This window comes from Octopus bimaculoides, chromosome Z, assembly GCF_046866305.1.
Source record: "Octopus bimaculoides isolate indiv1 chromosome Z, ASM4686630v1, whole genome shotgun sequence".
NCBI classification, from domain to species: domain Eukaryota; kingdom Metazoa; phylum Mollusca; class Cephalopoda; order Octopoda; family Octopodidae; genus Octopus; species Octopus bimaculoides.
Window position 1 is genome coordinate 9,205,311 of NC_142944.1, and position 24,707 is coordinate 9,230,017.

Below are 24,707 nucleotides of genomic sequence, written 5' to 3' on the forward strand. Positions count from 1 at the left end.
AAACCGATGCTATAAAAAGAAAACTACAACTGATTATAGCAGTAACTCGATTAAATCAATTCCTAACGATATCTGAAGAAGGAATTTTTATATTCTGAAATATTATATTTTACGCTTTTTTTTTTTTTAACTCTTTTACTTGTTTCAGTCATTTGACTGCAAACATGCTGGAGCACCACCTTTAAGTCAAGTAAATTAACCTCAGAGCTTATTCTTTGTAAGCCTAGTACTTATTCTATCGGTCTCTTTTGCCGAACCACTAAGTTACAGGGATGTAAACACACCAGCATCGGTCGTCAAGTGATGTTGGGGGGACAAACACAGACACACAAATATATATACACACACACATACATACATACATACATATATATATATATATATATATATATATATATATATATATATATATATATATATGACAGGCTTCTTTCAGTTTTCGTCTACTAAATCCATTCACAAACTTTTGGTTGGCCCGAGGCTATAGTAGAAGACACTTGCCCAAGGTGCCACACAGTGGGACTGAACCCAGAACCATGTGGTTGGTAAGCAAGCTACTTACCACACAGCCACTCCTGCACCTATATCATACCAAACTATGAATAATTAAATTATAACAGTTATTATAAGTCCACTCTGCATTGTTGTGCCATTCATGACATGTTATATTTCACAAACAATGCACAATGCTTCAAGCGAACTACTATACTCTCCTAAAACTACAACACTTAATCTCCTTTGAAATGGTCCCCTTTTGAAATGGTCCCCTTTTGAAATGGTCCCCTTTTGATATGGTCCCCTTTTGAAGCTACACACTTTTATCCAGCATCATTTCCATTGATGGAAGCATTCCTGGAACTCCTTTTGGGGGGGGGGGATAGTGAGCAGTTGCCTTGTTGCATCCCTTTCTAGCGGGATTTCATTTTTGGAAAGAGGAAAAAGTTGCAACGCACGAGATCGGGGGAATATGGTGGTTGTTGGACCTCACCAACTGAATGGGCAGGCGTACTATCATGGTGGAATTGCCACCCCTGGACACATGTAATTCTATCCAATGACCCCACTCTACATACTTTACATCCGAGTTCTGCTGTAAACAATGGAAGTGTGTGAAAATGTTACAACTCAGTGTGCGTGCACAACAGAATCTGAGGTCAATCTTTACTCCGTATAGTTTGACTTCGTTACCCTTGCATTAGTCCTGAGACTTTTTCGTCAGACCTCACATCTTGTCCACAACATAGGAAAACTGAAGATGATATTTAAGAAATGGAGAATATAGCATCCAGTGTTGCCTTTTTTGAAAAATGATTTCTTGGGAGATTTGGTTGACATTTCTAGCAGGTCACGTTGTTACTGAGGGGATGTGTGCTGGCATGAGTTTAATGTAATATAATGTATCGAGAGATGGAAACAGTGGCTGCTTTATTCCTTTTTCTTTCTCCAACTAAGAAAACATAAAAGTCTGGAAAAGCAGACTAGAAGAAAAGTGTGGCTTCTATTGCAAAACTCCACCTTAGCAATCTTCCCCAGTGCTCAGCTACCCAGAATGCACTGGCCATCGCTTGTGTTTACACGACCATGCTGCAAGGCTGCGTCTGTTTTTTTTTTTTTTTTTTTGTTAATAAGTAATTTACACAGTTGTATCCATCAACACAGGACCAGTGAACAGAAGAATGGTACAAAGGCCCTTGATCCAAACAAACAACACGGATGAGAGTGTATTCTTTACAGGAAATGGTAGAGAACACCAAGGAAATACACAACAGTGGAAACTCCACTGCTGTGGGCCATGAGTTTGGTGCCAAGGAATCTAGCATTCTTTCCATTTACAAAGTGTGTGGAGAGAATTCATATAGCACAATGGTTTTATTTTTGCAACCAATCCTTCATGATAAATAAGGATAGGTGTATAATTTAAAAAACAAAAGAAAAAAACATTAATGAAAGGATGTAACAGACCATTGGCATTCTTAATAATGAAATTTCCTTCTAAAAACAACATTAGTGACATCCAATATATAACATCATGAGCTAGCATGAAGCTTGAAGTAGTTACACAGTCTTCTAGAAATATTAACCAAACCTCCCTCAAAATCACAGGCTACCATCTCTTTAAAAAAAGGCATTGTTGTGGTTGGCGGTGGGAGAAAGATGTGGTGGTCATGGCTGAGATGCATTTTTCCCTAGATTTATCTGCTTGATCAGCATTTAACTGAATCTTAAAAAACAACAACAAGGTCGAATTCTTGATTCTTAATTTTTGTATCAATCATAATTCTGTCATCTCTCATACACAGCCACAGAAGTTAGGAGAACCGGTGAAGAAATCCTCAGAAGTAGATGCATTGCAGAATAATCTGAAGAATATGAAAGCCATTGTCAGTAAAGCGGTACGTATCCTTCTATGAAGCTGTCTTGTATTTTAAATGATAGTTTGATATTAGGTTTAATCCTCTAACATTTTAACTAGCCAGATTCAGCCTCTCACACTTACTCTACCATGTCATTCTAAAAGCATAAACAATCTCATCATCAAAATTTTGAAGCTATGTGCCTGTTGTCTTTGCATCAGTGTTTGTCCCCTCACCACCACTTGACAACTGGTGTTGGTTTGCTTATGTCCCAGTAAATTGGCATTCAGCATAAGAGAATGATAGAATAAGAATTAGCTAAAAAAAAATTAAGCACTGGGATCAATTTGAAGTAGTTGTATACTGTCAACTTAATACAACAGTCCCCTGAAGGGAATAACACTACTGTTGGTTAGACCTAGGAAGCTGCACCGCTTCCTGTTGGCCTTGACACATTTCCTGTTTCCTTATGTTTACAAGGGGAAGACATAAGGACACAGGAAATGTGTCAAGGCCGACAGGAAGCAGTGCAGCTTCCTAGGTCTAACCAACAGTAGTATTATTTCTAAATTTGGGGTCAATTTATTTGTCTAAAACTCTTCGAGACAGTGCCCCAGCTTGGCCACAGTCCAATTACTGAAACATAAAAGATCAAACACGATATGTTGTCACATGGTTCCTTGCAGTCCATTCATTGCTTTGAGCCTTGGATCAACCAAAGCCTTGTTACTGAAATTTAGTTCAAAGTGGAAACCCATCAGAGGTGTGGCTCATGTATTGAGTGGTTGACTTAATCATGTCCTGAACAAGACATAAAATAAAAGCATCCAATGGTGAGACTCCAGCCTGAGAGTTCAGTTGTTTGGAGAGTATGCAGTTACCTGATAGGCCTCAGAGCTGCTAGATCTGCACTGGCTTGGGTTGGTGGTGTCAGTCGAGGGCTCCAATTATAAGTCAAATGGTAGAAAATGGCCCTGTGGTCAAAACATACAAGATCAGAGGAGGGCTGGTCTTTGTACATGTGCTGTATAGACCCTACACTGCATGGGAACATGCCTTGATGTAATGTGATCCAGTCCCCTTGTCTGAGGGTTAAATAGGACCTGTGCATCAAGGGAAGTTTAGGAGAGCAGGGAACTAGTAGAGGAAATTTTAAGTAAACTAGCAAAAGGGAAGAGGAAATCACTGCTGTCATCATCATCATCATCATCATCATCATCTTTTAATGTCCGCTTTCCATGCTAGCAAGGGTTGGACGATTTGACTGAGGACTGGTGAACCAGATGGCTACACCAGGCTCCAATCTGATTTGGAAGAGTTTCTACAGCTGGATGCACTTCCTTAACGCCAACCACTCAGAGAGTGTAGTAGGTGCTTTTACGTGCCACCAGCACGAAGGCCAGTCAGGCGGTACTGGCAACGGCCACACTCAAAATGGTGTATTTTACATGCCACCTGCACAGGAGCCAGTCCAGGAGCACTGGCAATGAATATTTAAAAATTAAAAACCATGGATTTTCTAGCTTTGCTATGAAGGTCCAAAATCACTGAAGTGTGTAGGCATGGCACCTAGAGAGAGAGAGTTACAGGGACGTAAACACACCAGCATCGGTTGTCAAGCGATGTTGGGGGGACAAACACAGACACACAAACATATACACGCACATACATATATATATATATATACGACAAGCTTCTTTCAGTTTCTGTCTACCAAATCCACTCACAAGGCTTTGGTCAGCCCGAGGCTATAGTAGAAGTCACTTGCCAAGGTGCCATGCAGTGGGACTGAACCCGTAACCATGTGGTTCATAAGCAAGCTACTTACCACACGAACAATTAGCAGAATTTCATTGGTCATGAATTAAAAATGCATCAATAAAGTTTACACACTGGAAAAGCCAATTCTGTAGCTCTTACAAATAGTTGATTAAAAAGGCTTTGTAATTAAGCTGCCAAGACAGGAGAAAATATACATACTAGGTTCATGTTGGTGAGCCTTACACATACAGCAATTAAGCTCTATATGTAAGGCTCTGTCTAGGTTGAATAAAGAGTAAAGAGTCATGAAAATGACTGTTAAAAGCAGTAAAATGAGAATGAAGTTAGCTGCTTAGCTGTGGATGATCATAAAGTGAAGTTTGTGCTCAAAACATGCCTATTTATAAGCTTTGTAAAGGAACGGTCTAACAGCTTCTAGAAAGAATCATCATGTGACATCTCAATGTTGATTCATCTGTAATTTGGTTGATCACATGAAAAAGCTGTTGCTAAGCTGTGATTTTGATTTAGCAATTTTTGGATTTAGTTTTGTATCTTGCTACACAAAAAAAAAAAGAAAAATAATAAATCAATAAATAAATAAGATGAGAGATGTGATTTACTATAAACAACTTTGTTTTTCCTATTTTTCAATCAGGAGGAAGAAAATTATTCTAGAAAAGGAATAGATGACAAAAAACCTGTAAGTCAATCAATGTCTTTTTTTTCTTTTTGTAAATTCATTAATTTATTGATTAATTTATTAAGAAGTTCAAACTACAACCAAATGGTTCATAATTTGATCTTAGGTAAATGGCTTTTACTGCAGTCTCTTCATCATTATCACCATCATCACCACTTAACATCCATTTTTTTATGCTGGTATGGGTTGGACTATTTTACTGGAGCTGATGAGCCCAAGAACTTTGTCAAATTTCAATGTTTGCTTTGGCATAGTTTCTATGCCTTTCCTAATTCCCACCACTTTACGAAGTGTACTGAGCGATTTTTACGTGGCACCAGCCAAATCTGGAAAATTTGCTGCAGGAAAATTTGCCTCAGGATTTTTTCCCAAACATTTTTGCTACACAAAGCACCCACTACACTCTTGGAGTGGTTGGCGTTAGGAAGGGCATCCAGCTGTAGAAACTCTGCCAAATCAGATTGGAGCCTGGTGTAGCCATCTGGTTCACCAGTGCTCAGTCAAATTGTCCAACCCATGCCAGCATGGAAAGCGGACGTTAAACCATGATGATGATGATGATGATGATGATGATGATGATGATGATGATGAATAAAGAAATTTTAAATGAGTTAAGAAATTGCTTTACTCCTTCCTATTGGTTGAAACTATTATATATCAAGGGGAACGATTCATTGTCTTGGGGAAAAATTTCCTATGCAGCGAAATTTCCTATGCAGCGAAATTTCCTACGGCCAAAAATCCTGAGGTGAATTTTCCTGCGGCAGAAATGTTTGTGGTAAACTTGACTAGAACTGGCACCAGCACCAGTGAGGTCATCATGTAACTTGCAAAGCAAGGCTTCTCAGCTGTGGGGATGTTTCATTCAGTGGATGGGGTCTCTTTTACTCTTTTACTTGTTTCAGTCATTTCACTGCGGCCATGCTGGAGCACTGCCTTTAGTCGAGCAAATCGACCCCAGGACTTATTCTTTGTAAGCCCAGTACTTATTCTATCGGTGTCTTTTGCCAAACCGCTAAGTTACGGGGACGTAAACACACCACCATCGGTTGTCAAATGATGTTGGGCGGACAAACACAGACACACAGACACACACACATATATATACATATACATATATACGACGGGCTTCTTTCAGTTTCCATTCTACCAAATCCACTCACAAGGCTTTGGTCGGCCCAAGGCTATAGTAGAAGACACTTGCCCAAGGTGCCACGCAGTGGCACTGAACCTGGAACCATGTGGTTGGTAAGCAAACTACTTACCACAGAGCCACTCCTGTATAATTTTTATACCAGGTGATAAGAGGTTAAAGTAATGAAAGGAGGACAATCAACAGGTGTCTTGATGTAGAGGAGATACATAAGTAACCTGGTTGGAAAAGAGAAAGAGAAGATGATGGTGGAGGTGGTGGCAAAGATATGTTGTGGAATATCCTTAAGTTACAGGGAGGTGAATACAAGGGAATTGGTACAAAGAATTGGATAGAGTGAGTGGGTGAGGGTGTGAAAGGAAAGTGGCAGATGAATTGAGATGGAGATAAAAGCGAATGCATGAATATGGGTGGAGGTGTGGTCAATGACAGAATATTATTTGGAGAGGTTGGAATGGATCAAGGAGGTAATAGGTGGTACCATTGATGATGTGTAGTGTTATTTCTTTACTGCCCACAAGGGGCTACACACAGAGGGGACAAACAAGGACAGACAAATGGATTAAGTCGATTTATATCGACCACAGTGCAAAACTGGTACTTATTTAATCGACCATGACAGGATGAAAGGCAAAGTCGATCTCGGTGGAATTTGAACTCAGAACGTAGCAGCAGATGAAATACCGCTAAGCATTTTGCGTGGCGTGCTGACGTTTCTTATTTCTTTATTGTCCACAAGGAGCTAAACATAGAGGGGACAAACAAGGACAGACAAAGGGATTAAGTCGATTACATCAACCCAGTGCGTAACTGGTACTTAATTTATCGACCCCAAAAGGATGAAAGGCAAAGTCGACCTCGGCGGAATTTGAACTCAGAACGTAGCAGCAGATGAAATACCGCTAAGCATTTCGCCCAGCGTGCTAACGTTTCTGCTAACTCGATGCCTTGATGATGTGTGGTGTGAGGTGCAATATAGATGCACAGTGCCAGGATCTAGGTCAGAGGTACACAGGGGTGGAAATAATGAGGGACAAAGAAAGGTAGTGAGGGAGGATGTACAGGGTAAAAAGGAACATGAAAGGGATGTTCTATGGAAAATAAGGGACGATACTGAAAACGTTGGAGACGAAGGAAGTAGTTCCAGAAAAGGTGAACGACAGGAGTATGAAGTATAGGCACCATTTTGCTTTCATAATGACTGCAGCTGAGTGAAGTGTTGCAGTTAGAAGAGTGATGAAGGGAAATGTGTTTGGGAGATGAGTTTTAGGGGACAGATATGTGTTGAACAGTATGTTTTTAGAGCCTCATCTTTGCTTAGATGTACAGGTCTTCTTGAACACAGCAAATTGAATGCAGATGAGATGAGAAGACTGGGAAGAAATAAAATGAGCATAGTCTGCTGGATGTGCGATGTGTGCCTGAAAGAATTGGTACAAAGGTGCAGAGTGAAAAATTGCATATAAGAGGAATCAGATGTTGTGTTCAAGGAAGAAGACCATGCTGGCGTGGGGCATATAATGTGTAGGGAAGAGGGTAGCTGTATAAAGAAATGTGACCACTCAATGCGGCTGGAACTTGCAGAAGAAGGAGACTCAGAAAGTCATGGGATGAAATGGTGAAAGTTGACCTCAGGACCCCAGAGCCTGATGGATGAGACGACTAAGGATCAGGATCTCTAGTGATATGAAGTTCTTGAAAAGACTTGTCCTCTTCAGGGAAACTGAGATCTCTGAAAGTGCAATGTTTCGTACTCTCCACCCATGTTGCAATGACTCTCCCCACTTCACATACATTATACTTGCTTCTATCCGCCCTCCTCCCACCATCACCAGCTCCTATAGACTACCCATCGATGTCATTGCCCTCTTTGTATTGTCATAAGATTCCTACCACTCCTCTCGTTCTCTCTTTTACATACCTTTCTCTTTCTTGTTTATCCACCCTTCAATGCCACCCACTTTGATAATCTGCTCCCCACCCCACACACTCCTGTAAACTAACACCCACTTCTTCACAGCTGGAGTCTTGTGGAGCCACCTAGGCACTTCATTTCCATAATCTACCTCATGCAGCTCCTACCGATCATTTTTCCTTTCGCTTTCCTCTCTTCAGATCCCTTTATTAGAATCTCATCAGCCTTCTCCTTGTCCCCTAGCATTAAGCTAACCCACACCAGGGTTCATAATTCTTTAGCCTGCACTATGGCTTCAGTAGTACCAGTGGCACCTTGTACACACTGTAAAAGTGGTTGGCATTATGAAGGGCATCCAGCCATAGAAACCATGTCAAAGCAAACATAGAAGTTCGATGCAGTCCTTAGACCCACTGGATCCAGTCAAACTATCCAACCCATGTCAGTATGGGGTATGGATGTTAAATGATGACAATGATGATGTGCTTGGCATTTGGAAGGGCATCCAGCTGTAAAAACCATGCCAGAACTGACCTCCACTGAGCTGGTGTCACATAAAAAGCATTGTCCACTCTTTGGGGTGGTTGGTGTTGGGAAGGGCATCCAGCCATAAAAATCCTGCCAAAACAGACACAGAAGTCTAGTGCAGGCTTCTGCCTGGCCAGCTCCTGTCAAACTGTCCAACCCATGCCAGCATGGAAAGAGGACGTTAAACAATGATAGTGATAATGATGCACAAACACACATACACCTGCACGTGTGTGTGCACGTGTGTGTGCACGTGTGTGTGTGTGTCTGTGTGTGTGTGTGTGTGTGTATTTAAAAAAGGTATCGCTCCCGCCCCCTCGGTCATGAATGACCAAAGGATAGCACCTAGAAAGTTGTCCTCTGTGACACAAGTCCGGGCAAGGTTGTTTATGGAAGACCAGCAGTCACCCATGCATATCAGCCTCCCCTCTTCAAGCCACCGATGTTATCCAAGGGAAAAGCAAAAGCCGATACAGTGTGGGACCAGCGATGTCACAACTCATTTCTATAGCTGAATGAACTGGAACAAAACAAAGGTACCTTGTTCAAGAATACAACACACAGCCCAGTCTGAGAATTGTACTCATCACCTCATGATTCTGAGCCCAACGTTCTATATATTATATGTATGTATGTGTAGGAGTACATATGTGCATTTGTGTGTGTGTGTGCGTGTGTGTGTGTGTGGTGTGTGTGTGTGTGTGTGTGTGCGTTTGTGTGTGTGTGTGCGCGCGCGCGCATGAGTGTGTTTGTCTCCTTGAATTGATACCATATGAGTACCAGGAAGAGCATTTTGACTGTACAGTTCTACCTCAAAGAGTCTCGTCTATTCCTTGCCAGTATGGAAAAATTGGTTGTACTTATGATGAAAGCCAAAGAATTCAGCTCAAACTGCTTAGAATTCTTTTTTTCTTTTTTGAAAACCTTTATCTACCATTTTTTTTTTCTTTTCTTTTCATTTTTTTAAATTTTAGACAACAATATCAAAACCTGTAGGAGACATAAATATTCACATTAATTTTGTGCCAAAAGAGAACAACCAAAGTTCAAAAAAACGTCCAGAATCTAAGAATATCAGAAAGAAATATAAACAAATTCCAACACCAATTGAAGTAACAATTCCAGAGGTTGATACCAATATAGATTAGTATGGAATTTTCTTTATTTATTTCTCTACATTAATCCTTCAGCATTTGGATTTCTTAGATTTAATACTTATTTATCCGCATCGTTTTGTATAAATCATGCATTATCTTTAGCTTTGTGATTTCAGTGGCATGTTAGGGTAGGTGTGAGAGGTTGGATCCAGCCAGTTTGATCATAAAACAAGTAGAATATTTGAGCTAGGTATGGCTGATTTAAATGCTAACGGGTTAAAATGCACATTAGATGTGTACAGTCTTGAAGTAAAACCCGGAGCTATTATTTCTGTATTAACCCTTTAGCATTCAGATTACTCTGTCAAATGTAATTATTCGTTTATTCACATCATTATGGAATTAATCATGCATTATCTTGGAGCTGAGAGATTTTAATGATGTGATTATTTAATTCTCAAATGACATTGTAGGGTAGGTGTGAGAGGCTGGATATGGCTGGTTTGAACACAAAACAAGTAGAATATTTCAGTTGGATGTGGCTGGATTAAATGCTAAAAGGTCTACCCTTTAGCATTGAGATTACTCTGTCAAATGTAATGCTTATTTATTCACATTCTTTTCATAGCTTTGGGATTTTACAAGATGGTATCAAAACGTTCCTGAGATAATTCTATAGCATGTCAACAGATGGCAGCACACAGTTGTATGCACAGTGAGAGCTAGCAGTGACCTTCATGAGACAGTATGTCTAGTGACATCACTGTGTTTACTTCACAAGTTGTGAAATTTGGTTTTTGCGATCACATGTATGCTGTAGTCTGTGATTTTGTCATGGACAGGAACAAAAAAAAAAAATAACCAACGTGAAATTTTGTGTTAAATTTGGGAAGTCTGCTACCATGACATTGAACATGTTTCAGTAAGCTTATGGTGATGTGGCAATGGGTCGTATGCAGCGTTTCAAGTGGCACGGAAGACTTCAAAAGCGGAAGAATGTCCTTGGAAGATGATGAGCAATCTGGAAGACTTGTCACAAGCATCACTCCCAGAAATGTGGTATTGTGTATCAAGAATTTATCCTCCAGGGTCAATCACTTGAGAGTTCTACTGCAATGTTTTAAAGTGTTTGAGTAAGGACATTTGGTGAAAGTAACCAGATCTGTGGAGCTTGAAGAATTAGATTCTTCACAACGCCAATTCACCCTGTCACCAAGCTCTCCCAACTTGTGAGTTTCTTACTAGTATGTATTTACGAAAGTATGTATGCAGCATCACATGTATATGACAGCTTTATTAACGTTATTATCCCATTCTCACCATTGTTCTTGCCTTCACTGATAAGTCACCCTCTCTATGACTTATATTTTTTGCAACCTTGTCATTTAAATATATTATTCACCCAATGCCCCTCGGGACACATTATAGATTTTTATTGAAATCGAATTAGCTTATTATTGAACTATCAGGGCATCCCATAAGTTCTGTCCGATTTTACTTTTCTTAAAATTGAATGAAATTTAATTGTATTTTAGAATGTCTAATGGATGTAAAAATTATTTTTATGCATTTGTATACATTTAAACTAATTAAATATTATTTTACAGAATAATAGAATTAAAATTTCTTTGATTAAAACCCTTTCTAACATGGAAGTATCCAAAGAGCATTTAAGGCACCTAATGCTTTGTGAGTACAAAAAAGGAAACTCTGCAGCCGAAGCGACTCGAAACATACACTCAGTTTATGAGAAAGAATGCTTGAATGAAAGAACTTGTAGAAGATGGTTTGCAAGATACAGAAGTGGAGATTTCAACCTTGAAGATGAAGATCGAACAGGACGTCCAGTTGAGTTTGATGATAAGCTCCTTGAGGTATTACTTGAAGAAAATCCTGCATTATCAGTTGAAGAATTGGCAATAAAGCTTAGTTCAAACCATACAACTGTTCATTGTCATGTTCAACAACTTGGAAAGGTTCCTAAACTTGGAAAATGGGTGCCTCATGAATTGTCCAAAAGCAATCGCAAATCCCGAGTTGACATCTGCTCTTCTCTCCATTCTCGTGAACTCATTTCACCCTTTTTGGATAGACTTGTGACTTGTGAGGAAAAATGGATTTTCTATTGAAATGTTAAACATCGTAAACAGTGGCTTGGTAAAAGGGAAAAAGCTCAACCACAACTAAGAAGGGAACTTCATGGGAAAAAGGTTCTTCTCTCTATCTGGTGGGATTGCAAAGGAGTAATTCACTTTGAATTGTTACCACCTAATGCAACAATCAATGTTCAAGTCTACTGTCAGCAATTAGAGCATTTGAACCAAGCGTTGAAGAAAAAAGACCTGCTTTAGTGAATCGAAAAGGAGTGATGTTTCATCAAGACAATGCGCGACCCAACACTGCAAAGATTACATCACAGAAGATCGAAGAGCTTGGTTGGGAAAAAATTCCTCATCCACCTTATTCTCCCGACCTTGCTCCTTCAGACTACCATTTGTTTCGTAGTTTACAGAATCATTTGGAGAACATAACTTTCGCAAGCCAGGAGGAGGTCGAAACTGACATTTCCGAGTTCTTCGCTTTGAAACCAAAAGAGTTTTACATTGATGGGATTAAAAAGCTTGTAAATAGATAGAAGGAAGTCATAGATAATCAGGGAAAGTACATTGATGATTAAATTACAATTAAATATAACATTTGATCACTTGTTTTCTTTATTCAAAATTCAGGCAGAACTTAATGGATGACCTGATAGATGTTTGTGTCACATATATGCAAAGTTTCGTGAATATTGGTTCAGTGCTTTAGGAACTAAGTTGGTAACAGACAGATGAACAGACAGACAGAAATTGCCATTTATATATCATCATCATCATTTAACATTTATTTTCTATGCAGGCATGATGGGTTCTTTCAGTTTCCTTACACCAAATCCACTTTATTTGGGGCTATAGTGGAAAACACTTTACCAGGGTGTTGTACCAGTGAGACTGAACCTGAAACCATGTGCTTGGGAAGCAGACTACTTACCCACAGGAGAAGGCCTGTGCATATACCATTATCATTTTATGATTTATTCTGTGATAAGGCACAACACTTTTTGTGGTTAAGGTTAACCTCTTACCCAGCAAAGACGAGTTAACTTGTCTTCACCCAATTTGTCTTTTTCAGAGTGCGATGACAAAGCTTGTTCAATACATATAATTTCCAAAATGGTTACAGATGAGTTTATACATCAATTCTCTGCATTTCTTGGTTTTTATCTGGTTGCAGGGAAAGGGAGTTAAGATACTACTGTAGAGTGACCCCACCTTGGGTCATGAATGAGCATAGGATTGCACTTAGAAAGTTCCCCTCTGAGTCACAAGCCTGGGCAAGTTTGTTCACGGAAGATCAGCAGTACCCCCTCCCATACCAGCCTTCCCTCTCAACGTCATCGTTGTTATCCAAGGGAAAGGCAAAGGCATATACATCTTGGCACCAGTGATGTCGGAACTCATTTCTACAGATGAGTGAAGCAACATGAAATAAAGTGTCTTGCTCAAGAACACAATACACAGCCCAGTCCGGGAATCAAACTCACTACTACATGATCGTAAGCTCGACACTCTAACCACTGAGCCATGCACCTTCACATACTACTGTATAACTCTCTATAATATTTATGAATTCAAGACATTTGGCATTAAATTTCATCCAGATTTTTTTTTTTTATTGCGTAGTGATGAGAAAAAGAGGTGCCTGTATCCCTTTACAGGAATTCAAAGACAGGCAGGTGGGGAGGAAGGAATGAAAGTACACTCAAACTAGAGACCTAGCTTGAATGCTTCCAACTGACTGGACTTTACTAAATGCATCCAAAGGAGTGGTAGTAAACTGAGAAATGGATAGTCTGGTGCCCTTGTAGGCCACATTGGGATTTGAACCCACAATGCAAAGGGCCTGAGTAAATATCACTCAGCAATCTCAACCAGGGCACTCATGAATGATTCCACTACTCCATTACTTTAAATTCGCATTTTATTAATTGACCCAGAAGGATGAAAAAGCAAAGCTGACTTGGGTGAGATTTGAAACAGGGAAAAAATAATATAAGTTATTTCCCCTGAAAGATTCTGAAACTTTCCAATCCTTCTTTTCCAAACTGGTCTGCATCTTGGAATCAATCTAACTCAAAGTCTGAAGTCACTAATAAGCAACCTATATTGAGATGTACATTCTTTTCTTTCTCTCCCTCCGAAAACACACACACACACACACACACACACACACACACACACACACTATATTTATATATATGTACAGATGTATACATGTATGTATATATGTATGTCTTTGTATTTGTGTTTGTCCTCTACCAATGTTTGACAGACGGTGTTAGTTTGTTTACAACCGCATAGCTAAATGGTTTGTCCCAAAGAGACTGACAGAATAAGTACTAGGCTTAAAAAAGATAAGTACAAGAGTCAATTTGTTCAACTAAAACCCTTTCAAGGCAGTGCCCCAGCATGGCCACACTCCAATGACTGAAACGAATGAAATAAATGATGTACCATTACAGAGTATTACTCTTTTACTCCTTTACTGGTTTCAGTCATTTGACTGTGGCCATGCTGGAGCACCACCTTCAGTCCAGCAAATCGACCCCAAGACTTATTCGTTGTAAGCCTAGTACTTATTCTATCAGTCTCTTTTGCCGAACCGCTAAGTTATGGGGATGTAAACACACCAGCATCGGTTGTCAAGTGATGTTGGGTGTGGGGACAAACACATGCACACACATACACACATACATACATATATACATATATATATATATACATATATACGACGGGCTTCTTTCAGTTTCCGTCTACCAAATCCACTCACAAGGCTTTGGTCGGCCCGAGGCTATAGTAGAAGACACTTGCCCAAGGTGCCACACAGTGGGACTGAACCCAGAACCATGAATTATTTTAATCTTGTTTCATCAACATTTTAAGATTATATTATAATTATGTAGAATTTCTTTGTATATTCTTTGAGGAAAGTGTCAAACACACAATGATAATCAAGAAGCTATTGATCTTCCTGTTAAAAAACTATTTTACATTTCCTTGTTGTATTGATTTCTGTCAGTATGCATGTCCAGGCATTAATCTCTTAACATTTTCCTTAAACAATATTAGTTGCCTTCTGTATAACATTTAGGGTGTCATGAACGATCTCTTTCAATATTTTACCAACTTCAGTTCTGATATACCCACGGGTATATGGCATAGTGGTTAAGAGCACGGGCTACTAAACCCCAAGATTCCAAGTTCGATTTCAGCGCCTCCATGATGGGACGTTGGACTGATGGTCCGGTCGAGTTGCTTGGGGGTCTGGTTTGGTCTGGACCTCCAGATGGAGAAGAACTGGAATGAGATAACGAATAGGGTGGTCACTCTCGCCTGGCAATGGGCCAAGAGGAAGCTGTCCCTTAAAGGTCAAATGGAGGTAATGAACATGTACATTGCTTCTGTCATCTACTACCACCAGACCATTGTGCCTTGTCCTGACCCTACCATCACCAAACTAGAACACATTCTCTTCTGCTTCTTGTAGAAAGGATGTATTCCGATGGTCTGGCAATCCGTTTGCTGCCAACACCTTTTAAAAGGAGGGCTGGGCATGCCATGGTTGATGATGTGCAGACACGCGCTGACACTGTGACATCTACGGCTCTATGTAGACGACGGTGAACAGGTGTGGTCACCGTTTGTGAGGCGCAATTTCCCGCAGCTCATCTCCATGACCAAACTGCAGTCATGGATCAAAAAAGAGGCCAAGGAAGGGTGAATGGCAATGCAAGTGTCGCATTGCTCTCAAGCAACAATGCCGTCCCGGGTTGACCTTGAGCAGCTTCAACACAACCAAAGCATTCTATAGGGGATTAGTGGAGGGGAGGTACAACAATGATCTCGGGGCAAACCTGGGCGTCAACATGGAATACCTGACCCACCTGTTCAAGACAACTTTCGAGCCAGGACCTATGGACAACTTCCAGAGATCCCTGGCCTGGCAGTGCTATCAAGAAGTTCTACCCATTTGGGATAAGCTCTACAGGTATGACTCGAGAAACACTGGGCCGACCTGCCCGAAATGTGGTCAGAGCGACGAAACCATTCTGCACGCACTCGTGCAGTGTCCAACTATTTCCGACCTGTGGGCTTATGCCGAACGACTGCTGTCACGCGTGGGACGAGTCAGTTTATCAACTGAGTCTATCGTCAATATCGTCATGCCTCCTTCCGTTAAACGGGAAGGAAGAGGCTTTTACATCGTACTTGTGACTATGGCGAAAGAATGTGTATGGTGGACGTGTCTCAAAGGTCTAGAGACAAACATTTTCCTCTCTCGTGAATCTCTCATCAACTTCTTCAAGTATCACTCGAAGAAGAAGGTGAGAGTAGAAAGGGAAGTTTTGTCTAGTGAATGCTTCAATAAAAGATGGGTAAATGTAGCAAGGATGGCACATGTGAATGACGGAGCCACCTTGAGCATAATCCTATGAACAAAAAAAAAAAAAGGAAGGAGAAAGAGTCGCTTACTGTAATGCGTTTTTTTGTATGACATTATTGCATTATTGCACGAAGTTACCGTGGTCTTTTCCATAGGCTTTTCTTTCCACAGATAAACCTAATCTGTTTCCCATCTTACACTATGATCCTTCTGTAATACACAATCCTTATTGATCGTTTTTTTTTTTTCTACCATGATCCCTTTTGATCAAAATTCTACCCCACCCCTTTTTTTTTCTTTCCTTCCCAAAAAGTAAAGCTCTATTTTGTATTTTGTCCCCTCTGTATTCATGCCTGTGTGGCCAATAAAGAAACATATATTCTCAACCAATATATATATATATATATTTGTTGTTGTACTTGGGGATGGTCATATTGCCAGTTTAGCCAATAAAAACACACGCACTTTATATTTGGTGTTAATTTGCTTCAGCTTTATATTACATTATATTACATTAATCCTATTTCAGCCAGAGTTCTTTCGTCACACTTCTGTGACCTCATCAGTGGTCCTTTGTTTCCTTCTTTCTTATGTGTGTCCCACCTTGCTAACTATCAGCCATTTTGTATTTTGTATTCCTATTGTATGTGTCTACGCATGCGTATCCCTCAATGTGTGTCTATGTTTTGTTAAGTGCATGTGTGTGTATGGGGAGTGCCTGTATTATCTATATCCTCTGTTAATACATGTTCGTTTATTTTTGTTTTTGTTTTTTTATTTATTTGTTCATGTGTTTATACCTACTTTTTTTTTGTATTTAATTTATGGCCGAAATAGGATTAATGTAATGTAATGTAATATAAAGCTGAAGCAAATTAACACCAAATATATAGTGTGTGTGTTTTTATTGGCTAAACTGGCAATATGACCATCCCCAAGTACAACAACATCTGTTTCAACACACGATTTCACATCAAAAATCTTGCAAAACAAATATATATATACATATATATATATATATATTCGCAACCAATATATATATTATATTTATTTATGTCTTCAGTTTATAAAAAACATGTGAGAAAACATTGAAAGTGGCTCAAGAACTTCACTTTATTTTGTTTTTTATTTTATTGACCCTCAGAAGGTCAAAAGGCAAAGCTGACCTTGGAAAAATTTGAGTGCATAACAGGAACTAAATATCACAAGGTATTCTGACCAATGCTCTGATACAGTTACTGGTCCACCATTCTGTAAATAATGGCTTTCCTCATTAATTTGTACTGAATTATAATCATAAAGTTTCAAGCTGAAATTTGCAGAAGTTCTACATATTTTACTGACCTTCAATTAGGTTGATAGAACAGCTTGTTAATTAGCTTTTTTTCTTTTTGTTGTTCTAACATAAATTTCACTAGTTTCTGATAAGTATTTAATAACATAATTGCATCAATAATTATATGTATGATAGGAACAAATTATATCTCTCTTTCCGTTTTTTTTTTTTTTCTACGACGTGGTCTGTGTGTCATTGTTGATAATTTTGTGGGAAAAATATCAGACAAGGATTAAAATGCTGTGTGTATGTGTGTGTGTGTGTAATTCTATAAATGTATATATGCACCATGGAATTTTGTCAGTGAACGAGTTGTGGTCTCATAGCGATGAAAATATTTTGACAAATTAAATTTAAATGTTGAAGTGAATCTAACGGTTTCTGTGTGCTTTTAAATGGCTTATAAACACCTTCCATGCTGCAATTGTATATATATATATATATATATATATATATATATATATATATATATATATATATATGGGAGAATATACAAAAAATAACAACAGACGAGGACAGGTGGTGTAAATAACAAAAGTATATATTAGTATGACGCTCGGGAATACGGAAAGTCTTTGACGTTTCGAGCTATGTATATATATATATATTAGAAATTGTGGTACAACAATGCATCAATGTTTGCTGGAAATAGCAGTTGATAAAAATACAATGCTATGTAAATTCTCAAAAAAATACATATACTGGCAAAGCTATATGTGGGCAGTGAACATAAAAAATGCTCATCTTACCTCTAGGCAGAACATCGTAAAAATGGACTACCCAGAATGGATAATCTAGGACCCAAATTTCAGACTTGCCAAAATGTGGTTGCTACTGTAAATTTGATTAGTCCTCATCAGCTAGATTCACCTGTGATGAAATTTTAAAATATCACTATATCATATATTCAGCTGAATGCCTAGACGTTAACAGAACCATGATCAGTGAAAAAGTTTTCTATAAAGATTTTAAATGTCATTGCAATACAATAGTTTACATAGTGTCTTAATGTGATCGACTGCTATTTCCAGCAAACATTGGTACCTTGTACCACTGTTTCTTATATATAATTCTATCTTTATGGTGCCTTATTTGGTTGGAAAGTGGTACTTTTGTATTGCAATGATATATAAATTATATATATATATATATATTGTCTTATCTTCGAAACGTCTAGATAGAATAGAGACAGCTGATGAAGGGATATTCCAAGTGGCTTTCCGTTTTCCTATATGTTCGTTCCGTTGTCTGTAGTTTATTGTTCTAACGTCCTGTACCCTGATATGCATGTATATACACATGTAGATGTAAGTATGTACATATATGTGTGTATACATGTATATATATTCTTTGTATTATATATATATATATATATATATATATATATATATATATATATATGTACACATAAATACTTTATATATATATGTATATATAACTTTTATAAGGAATATTCTAAAAGAATATGTAACTGAATTTATATTAAATGCTCTATTATTTTGAGCAAATAAATATATATATATATATATATATATGTGTGTTTTTATATTATTAATAAATTCATAAAATTATCAATAATATTCGCAGGAAATCAATATTTAGTATTTAAATTTCGAAAGATATATATCCAATATGACATGGTAATATAATAAATTTAAAATTTAAGATATACGAAATATAAATATAAATATATATAAAAATATGAATGTAGATAAAGATACATGTGAATATAAATGCATATTAAAATTTATGCATAATTGAGCATGAATATTATAAAGTCTAAAATTAAAAAAAATTAAACATCTGACAATCGTTTCGCAGATATTATTGTAATCACAATGTAATCAAAAGATCAGCATATTATCAATAATTCCGCTCTTCGGAGATGAATGGATTTATAATCTATGTGTTAAGAATGAATGGCATATGTAATATTAATCAAAATATCAAAAAATATTTAAAATATTAAAAATATTAAAGTGTATACTGTCATTTAAAGAAATTGTAAAATTAATCCTCCTGTAATTTGGAAAGTTCATTTTTTTATCCTTTGTTGAAATTTTAAGTGATATATATTTTTTTTATATATTTTTTTTAATAAAAATTGGTATGTTTTTCTGAATATATATAAGACTTCGGTATGTAATTATAGTAAAATTCATCTTGTTGTTGGATATGTTGGTAGTCCTATGAATCCCATCAATGTTTAAAAGTTCATCCATTGCAAATATTTCATCAATATTTTATCTACATTCATATTTTTATATATATTTATATTTATATTTCGTATATCTTAAATTTTTAATTTATTATATTACCATGTCATATTGGATATATATCTTTCAAAATTTAAATATTAAATATTGATTTCCTGCGAATATTATTGATAATTTTATGAATTTATTAATAATATAAAAACACACACATATATATATACATACACACACACACACACACACACATATTAGTGGGGGTGGGTGCGCTGAAAGTGTAGCTGCTAGAATAAGAATAGCCTTGGCAAAGTTTAGAGAGCTCTTACCCCTGTTGGCGACAAAGGGACTCTCACTCAGAGTAAAAGGCAGACTGTATGACGCATGTGTACGAACAGCCATGCTACATGGCAGTGAAACATGGGCTGTGACTGCTGAGGACATGCGTAAGCTTGCAAGGAACGAAGCCAGTATGCTCTGCTGGATGTGTAATGTCAGTGTGCATACCCGTCAGAGTGTAAGTATCTTGAGAGAAAAGCTGAACATTAGAAGCATCAGTTGTGGTGTGCAAGAGAGACGATTGCGCTGGTATGGACATGTGGTGAGAATGGATGAGGATAGCTGCGTGAAAAAGTGCCACACCCTAACAGTTGAGGGAACCCGTGGAAGAGGTAGGCCCAGGAAGACCTGGGCTGAGGTGGTGAGGCAAGACCTTCGAACATTGGGCCTCACTGAGGCGATGACTACTGACCGAGACCTTTGGAAATGTGCTGTGCGTGAGAAGACCCGGCAAGCCAAGTGAGATCGTTGCCAGTGCCCCTGGACTGCCTCTTGTGCGGGTGGCACATGGGATTCACCATTTTGAGCATGGCCATTGCCAGTACCGCCTGACTGGCCTTCATAGGATTTTCGAGCGAGATCGTTGCCAGTGCCCCTGGACTGGCTCTTGTGCGGGTGACACATGGGATGCACCATTTTGAGCGTGGCCGTTGCCAGTACTGCCTGACTGGCCCTCGTGCGGGTGACACGTAAAAGCACCCACTACACTCTCTGAGTGGTTGGCGTTAGGAAGGGCATCCAGCTGTAGAAACTCTGCCAAATTAGATTGGAGCCTGGTGTTGCCATCCGGTTTCACCAGTCCTCAGTCAAATCGTCCAACCCATGCTAGCATGGAAAGCGGACGTTAAACGTTGATGATGATGATGATGATGATACATACACACACACACACACACACACACACATATATATATATATATATATATATATATTGTTGATAGGCCGTGCTTGAGAAGACCCGTCAAGCCAAGTTGTGGTCGCTGGTGGTATCACAGAACTGGCACCCATGCCAGTGGTACATAAAAAGCACCTTTCGAGCGTTGGGCCTCAAGAAGGCAATGACAATTGAATGGAACCTGTGGTAATATGCTGCACTTGAGAAGGAAGGTTCATCGTGGCACAGACCGATGTCACACAAATGGCACCTGTGCCAGTGGCACATGAAAGCAACCATCACACTCTCAGAGTGGTTGGTGTTAGGAAGGGCATCCAGCCATAGAAACCATTCCAAATCAGACTGAAGTTTGGTGCAGCCCCTCAGATTACTAGCCCTGCTCAAACTGTCCAAACCATCCTAGCATGGACAATGGATGCTAAATGAGAATGACGACGATGATGATGATGATATATATTTTCTATCTTTTACTTGTTTCAGTCATTAGAGGTGGCCATGCTGGTGCAACACTTTGAAGATCTTTAGTTGAATGTGTATGTGTGTATATATCACTCAGAGTAAAAGGCAGACTGTATGACGCATGTGTACGAACAGCCATGCTACATGGCAGTGAAACATGGGCTGTAACTGCTGAGGACATACGTAAGCTCGCAAGGAATGAAGCCAGTATGCTCCGTTGGATGTGTAATGTCAATGTGAATACCCGTCAGAGTGTAAGTATCTTGAGAGAAAAGCTGAACATTAGAAGCATCAGTTGTGGCGTGCAAGAGAGACGATTGCGCTGGCATGGACATGTGGTGAGAATGGATGAGGATAGCTGCGTGAAAAAGTGCCACACCCTAACAGTTGAGGGAACCCGTGGAAGAGGTAGGCCCAGGAAGACCTGGGCTGAGGTGGTGAGGCAAGACCTTCATACATTGGGCCTCACCAAGACGATGACTACTGACCGAGACCTTTGGAAATGTGCTGTGCGTGAGAAGACCCGGCAAGCCAAGTAAGATCGTTGCCAGTGCCCCTGGACAGGTTCTTGTGCGGGTGGCACATGAGATGCACCATTTTGAGCGTGGCCGTTGCCAGTACCGCCTGACTGGCTCCCGTAGGATTTTCAAGCGAGATCGTTGCCAGTGCCCCTGGACTGGCTTGTGCTGGTGGCACATAAAAGACACCATTTCGAGCGTGGCCGTTGCCAGTATCGCCTGACTGGCCTTCGTGCAGGTGACACGTAAAAGCACCTACTACACTCTCTGAGTGGTTGGCGTTAGGAAGGGCATCCAGCTGTAGAAACTCTGCCAAATTTAGATTGGAGCCTGGTGTTGTCATCCGGTTTCACCAGTCCTCAGTCAAATCGTCCAACCCATGCTAGCATGGAAAGCGGACGTTAAACAATGATGATGATGATATATATATATATGTACGTATGTATATATATATATATATATATATATATATATATATATATATATATATATATATAATGTGTTGAAAAGTTCCTGGCAGGAGGATCAGTTAATTATGATTTCATTCAACACCTTCCCCTCTTAAATTCACGCATTTATTGCAGCAGTCCTTCAGTTTTTCAAAGCTGTGTAAAAGAACTTGAAAGGTTGGTCCTCCAGCCAGACCTTTGGCAGTACCCTTAAAACCAGGTGCATTTCAGCATCTCCTTGTATATATATATATTTATATATATATATATATATATATATATATATATATATATATATATATATATATATATATAATGTGCTGAAAAGTTCCTGGCTTTGGGTAAAAGAAAATAGAGGAGGATCAGTTAATTATGATTTTATTCAACATATTCACCTCTCAAATTCACACAATTATTGTAGAAGCCCTTCGGTTTTTCGAAGCCCTGTAAAAAGAACTGGGGAAGCTGGGCCTCCAACCAGACCTTTCGCGATACCCTTAAAACCAGGAACTTATCAACATCATTACCCTCCACCCTCTTATATCAACCAATGCAAAGCGGCCACTGCAAAAAGACTAAAAGACACCCTTTTGCAGAAGACACCACATTATAGGTTCAAACTAAGATGCACAACATTACAAAGTGTTACTATTAACCATGCAGCCATGTTCCAATGTATGCAAACGTTATGTTGTTACAACGTTCTCTCACTTAAGCAAGTGTCTGTTAAGTCTGACTCAATCGCAGTATAATTAAAATGCTTGTACACCAGTTGTAGCCAATAAGATCTGGAAAAAGGGATCCATTCATGTTGTGACTCCTCTCAAAAACATTCTCTTTATATATTAGTTAAACACTATAGCACACCTACAACTGCTCATCAAGTATGTATGTATATATATATATATATATATATATATATATATATATATATATATACACACATAAAGTGGTAGTGAAAGGACAACATTTGGTAAAAACCAATAATGTTAAGTATTTGAATGCATTTCATATGAAAAACAAAGAAGTTCACAGCTGGGAATTTTACCAGATTTTATTGATTTATTTTTCATTCTACCGACTGTCTTGCCCAGAAGACAAAATATATGTATATATATATATATATATATATATATATATATATATATATATATATATATATAGGTTCAAAAAAACAATAACAAAAAAAACAACAAAGTGAGGACGTGATACGGATAGTGTTATTGGACGCTCAGGAAAGGAAAGAGAGAGTGTATGATGTTTCGGGCGTAGCCCTTCGTCAGAAAGATGGAAAGTTCGGAGAATGGAAGAACGGAGAAAGAGGAAAATGATACCGATGCCCACGAGGTTAGTCATGCTATATACACACACATGCACACCTTCATATACATGCGCACACACACACACACACATATATCTGTGTGTCTGTTTATCTATCTATCTATCTATCTATCTCTCTGTCCATCCATCCATCCATCCATGTATCTATCTATCTATCTAGATAGATAGATAGATACATACATACATACATACATACATACATACATACATACATACACACAGTTCACTAAGATGATGGTTGCATTACAATGTCATATACATAAATGGTTTCTGTGGAAACAAGCAATCTTCTTCCTTTACACACACACACACACACACACACACACACACACACACACACACACATCATGATCTTCATTTAATGTTTGGCATGGCCTAGATGGTTTGACAGGAACTGTAAAGGCAGAGAACTGCACCAGATTCCAATGGTCTCTATTGCCGAATGCCCTCTCTAATGCCAATCACTTTACAGAGTGGACTGGGTGCATTTTTATGAGGCACCGACAGCACTGAAAACACCAAAGAATTTACAAGACATGATTCCTCAAATGAGTGTCAAGAAAGTGGCTTTGTGCCAAGAGAATGAATTGAGGGACAGAAATAGGCATCTTGTAGTAGAAGAGATCCATGGCTATCTCAGTTGGAAGAAAGAACGAAGAGAGAGAGAGAGAGAGAGAGAGAGAGAGAGAGAGAGAGAGAGAGAGAAACTCAAATTACAGGGAGGTGAATATAAATGAACTGAAATAAAGGATTGGACAGGGTGAATGGGTGGGTAAGTCTGCAAAAGGAGAGTGGGAGGCGGAAGAAATGTAATGAACGGACATAAGTAGAGGGAGTGGGTGGGGCACAGAAATTTATATGCTGAAAAACTCGTTTATGAAATAAGAATCCTTTTTGCTATAGGCACAAAGTCTGAAGTTTTGGGAGAGGAGACAAGTCGGTTACAGTACTCAGCTGATAACCATTTCATCAACCCACAAAAGGATAAAAGGCAAAGTCGACCTCGGCGGAATTTGAACGCGCAACGTAAAGACGGACGAAATGCCACTAAGCATTCTGCCCGGCGTGCTAACGATTGCGCCAGCTCGCCGCCATATATATAATAATCCTTTCTACTATAGGCACAAGACCTGAAATTTTATAGGAGGAGACTAGTCGATTACAGA

At 38.8% G+C, this 24,707-nt stretch overlaps 1 protein-coding gene across 3 annotated transcripts in view; it reads left to right on the top strand.

Annotated features, from left to right (window-relative positions):
• The window catches only part of LOC106870605 (centrosomal protein of 104 kDa), a 298,564-nt gene that overhangs the window by 256,432 nt on the left and 17,425 nt on the right, over positions 1–24,707 (top strand). Inside the window, exons 21-24 of one of the 3 annotated variants that reach the window (XM_052973738.2) lie at positions 2,301–2,393; positions 4,774–4,818; positions 9,389–9,561; positions 11,119–12,205. In XM_052973738.2, coding sequence (XP_052829698.1) covers positions 2,301–2,393; positions 4,774–4,818; positions 9,389–9,561; position 11,119 — 312 coding nt within the window. In that variant the 3' untranslated portion in view covers positions 11,120–12,205. Of the gene's footprint in view, positions 1–2,300; positions 2,394–4,773; positions 4,819–9,388; positions 9,562–11,118; positions 12,206–24,707 lie in introns of those variants that run through there. The other 2 variants (XM_052973736.2, XR_016244818.1) reach the window with 2 other exon arrangements.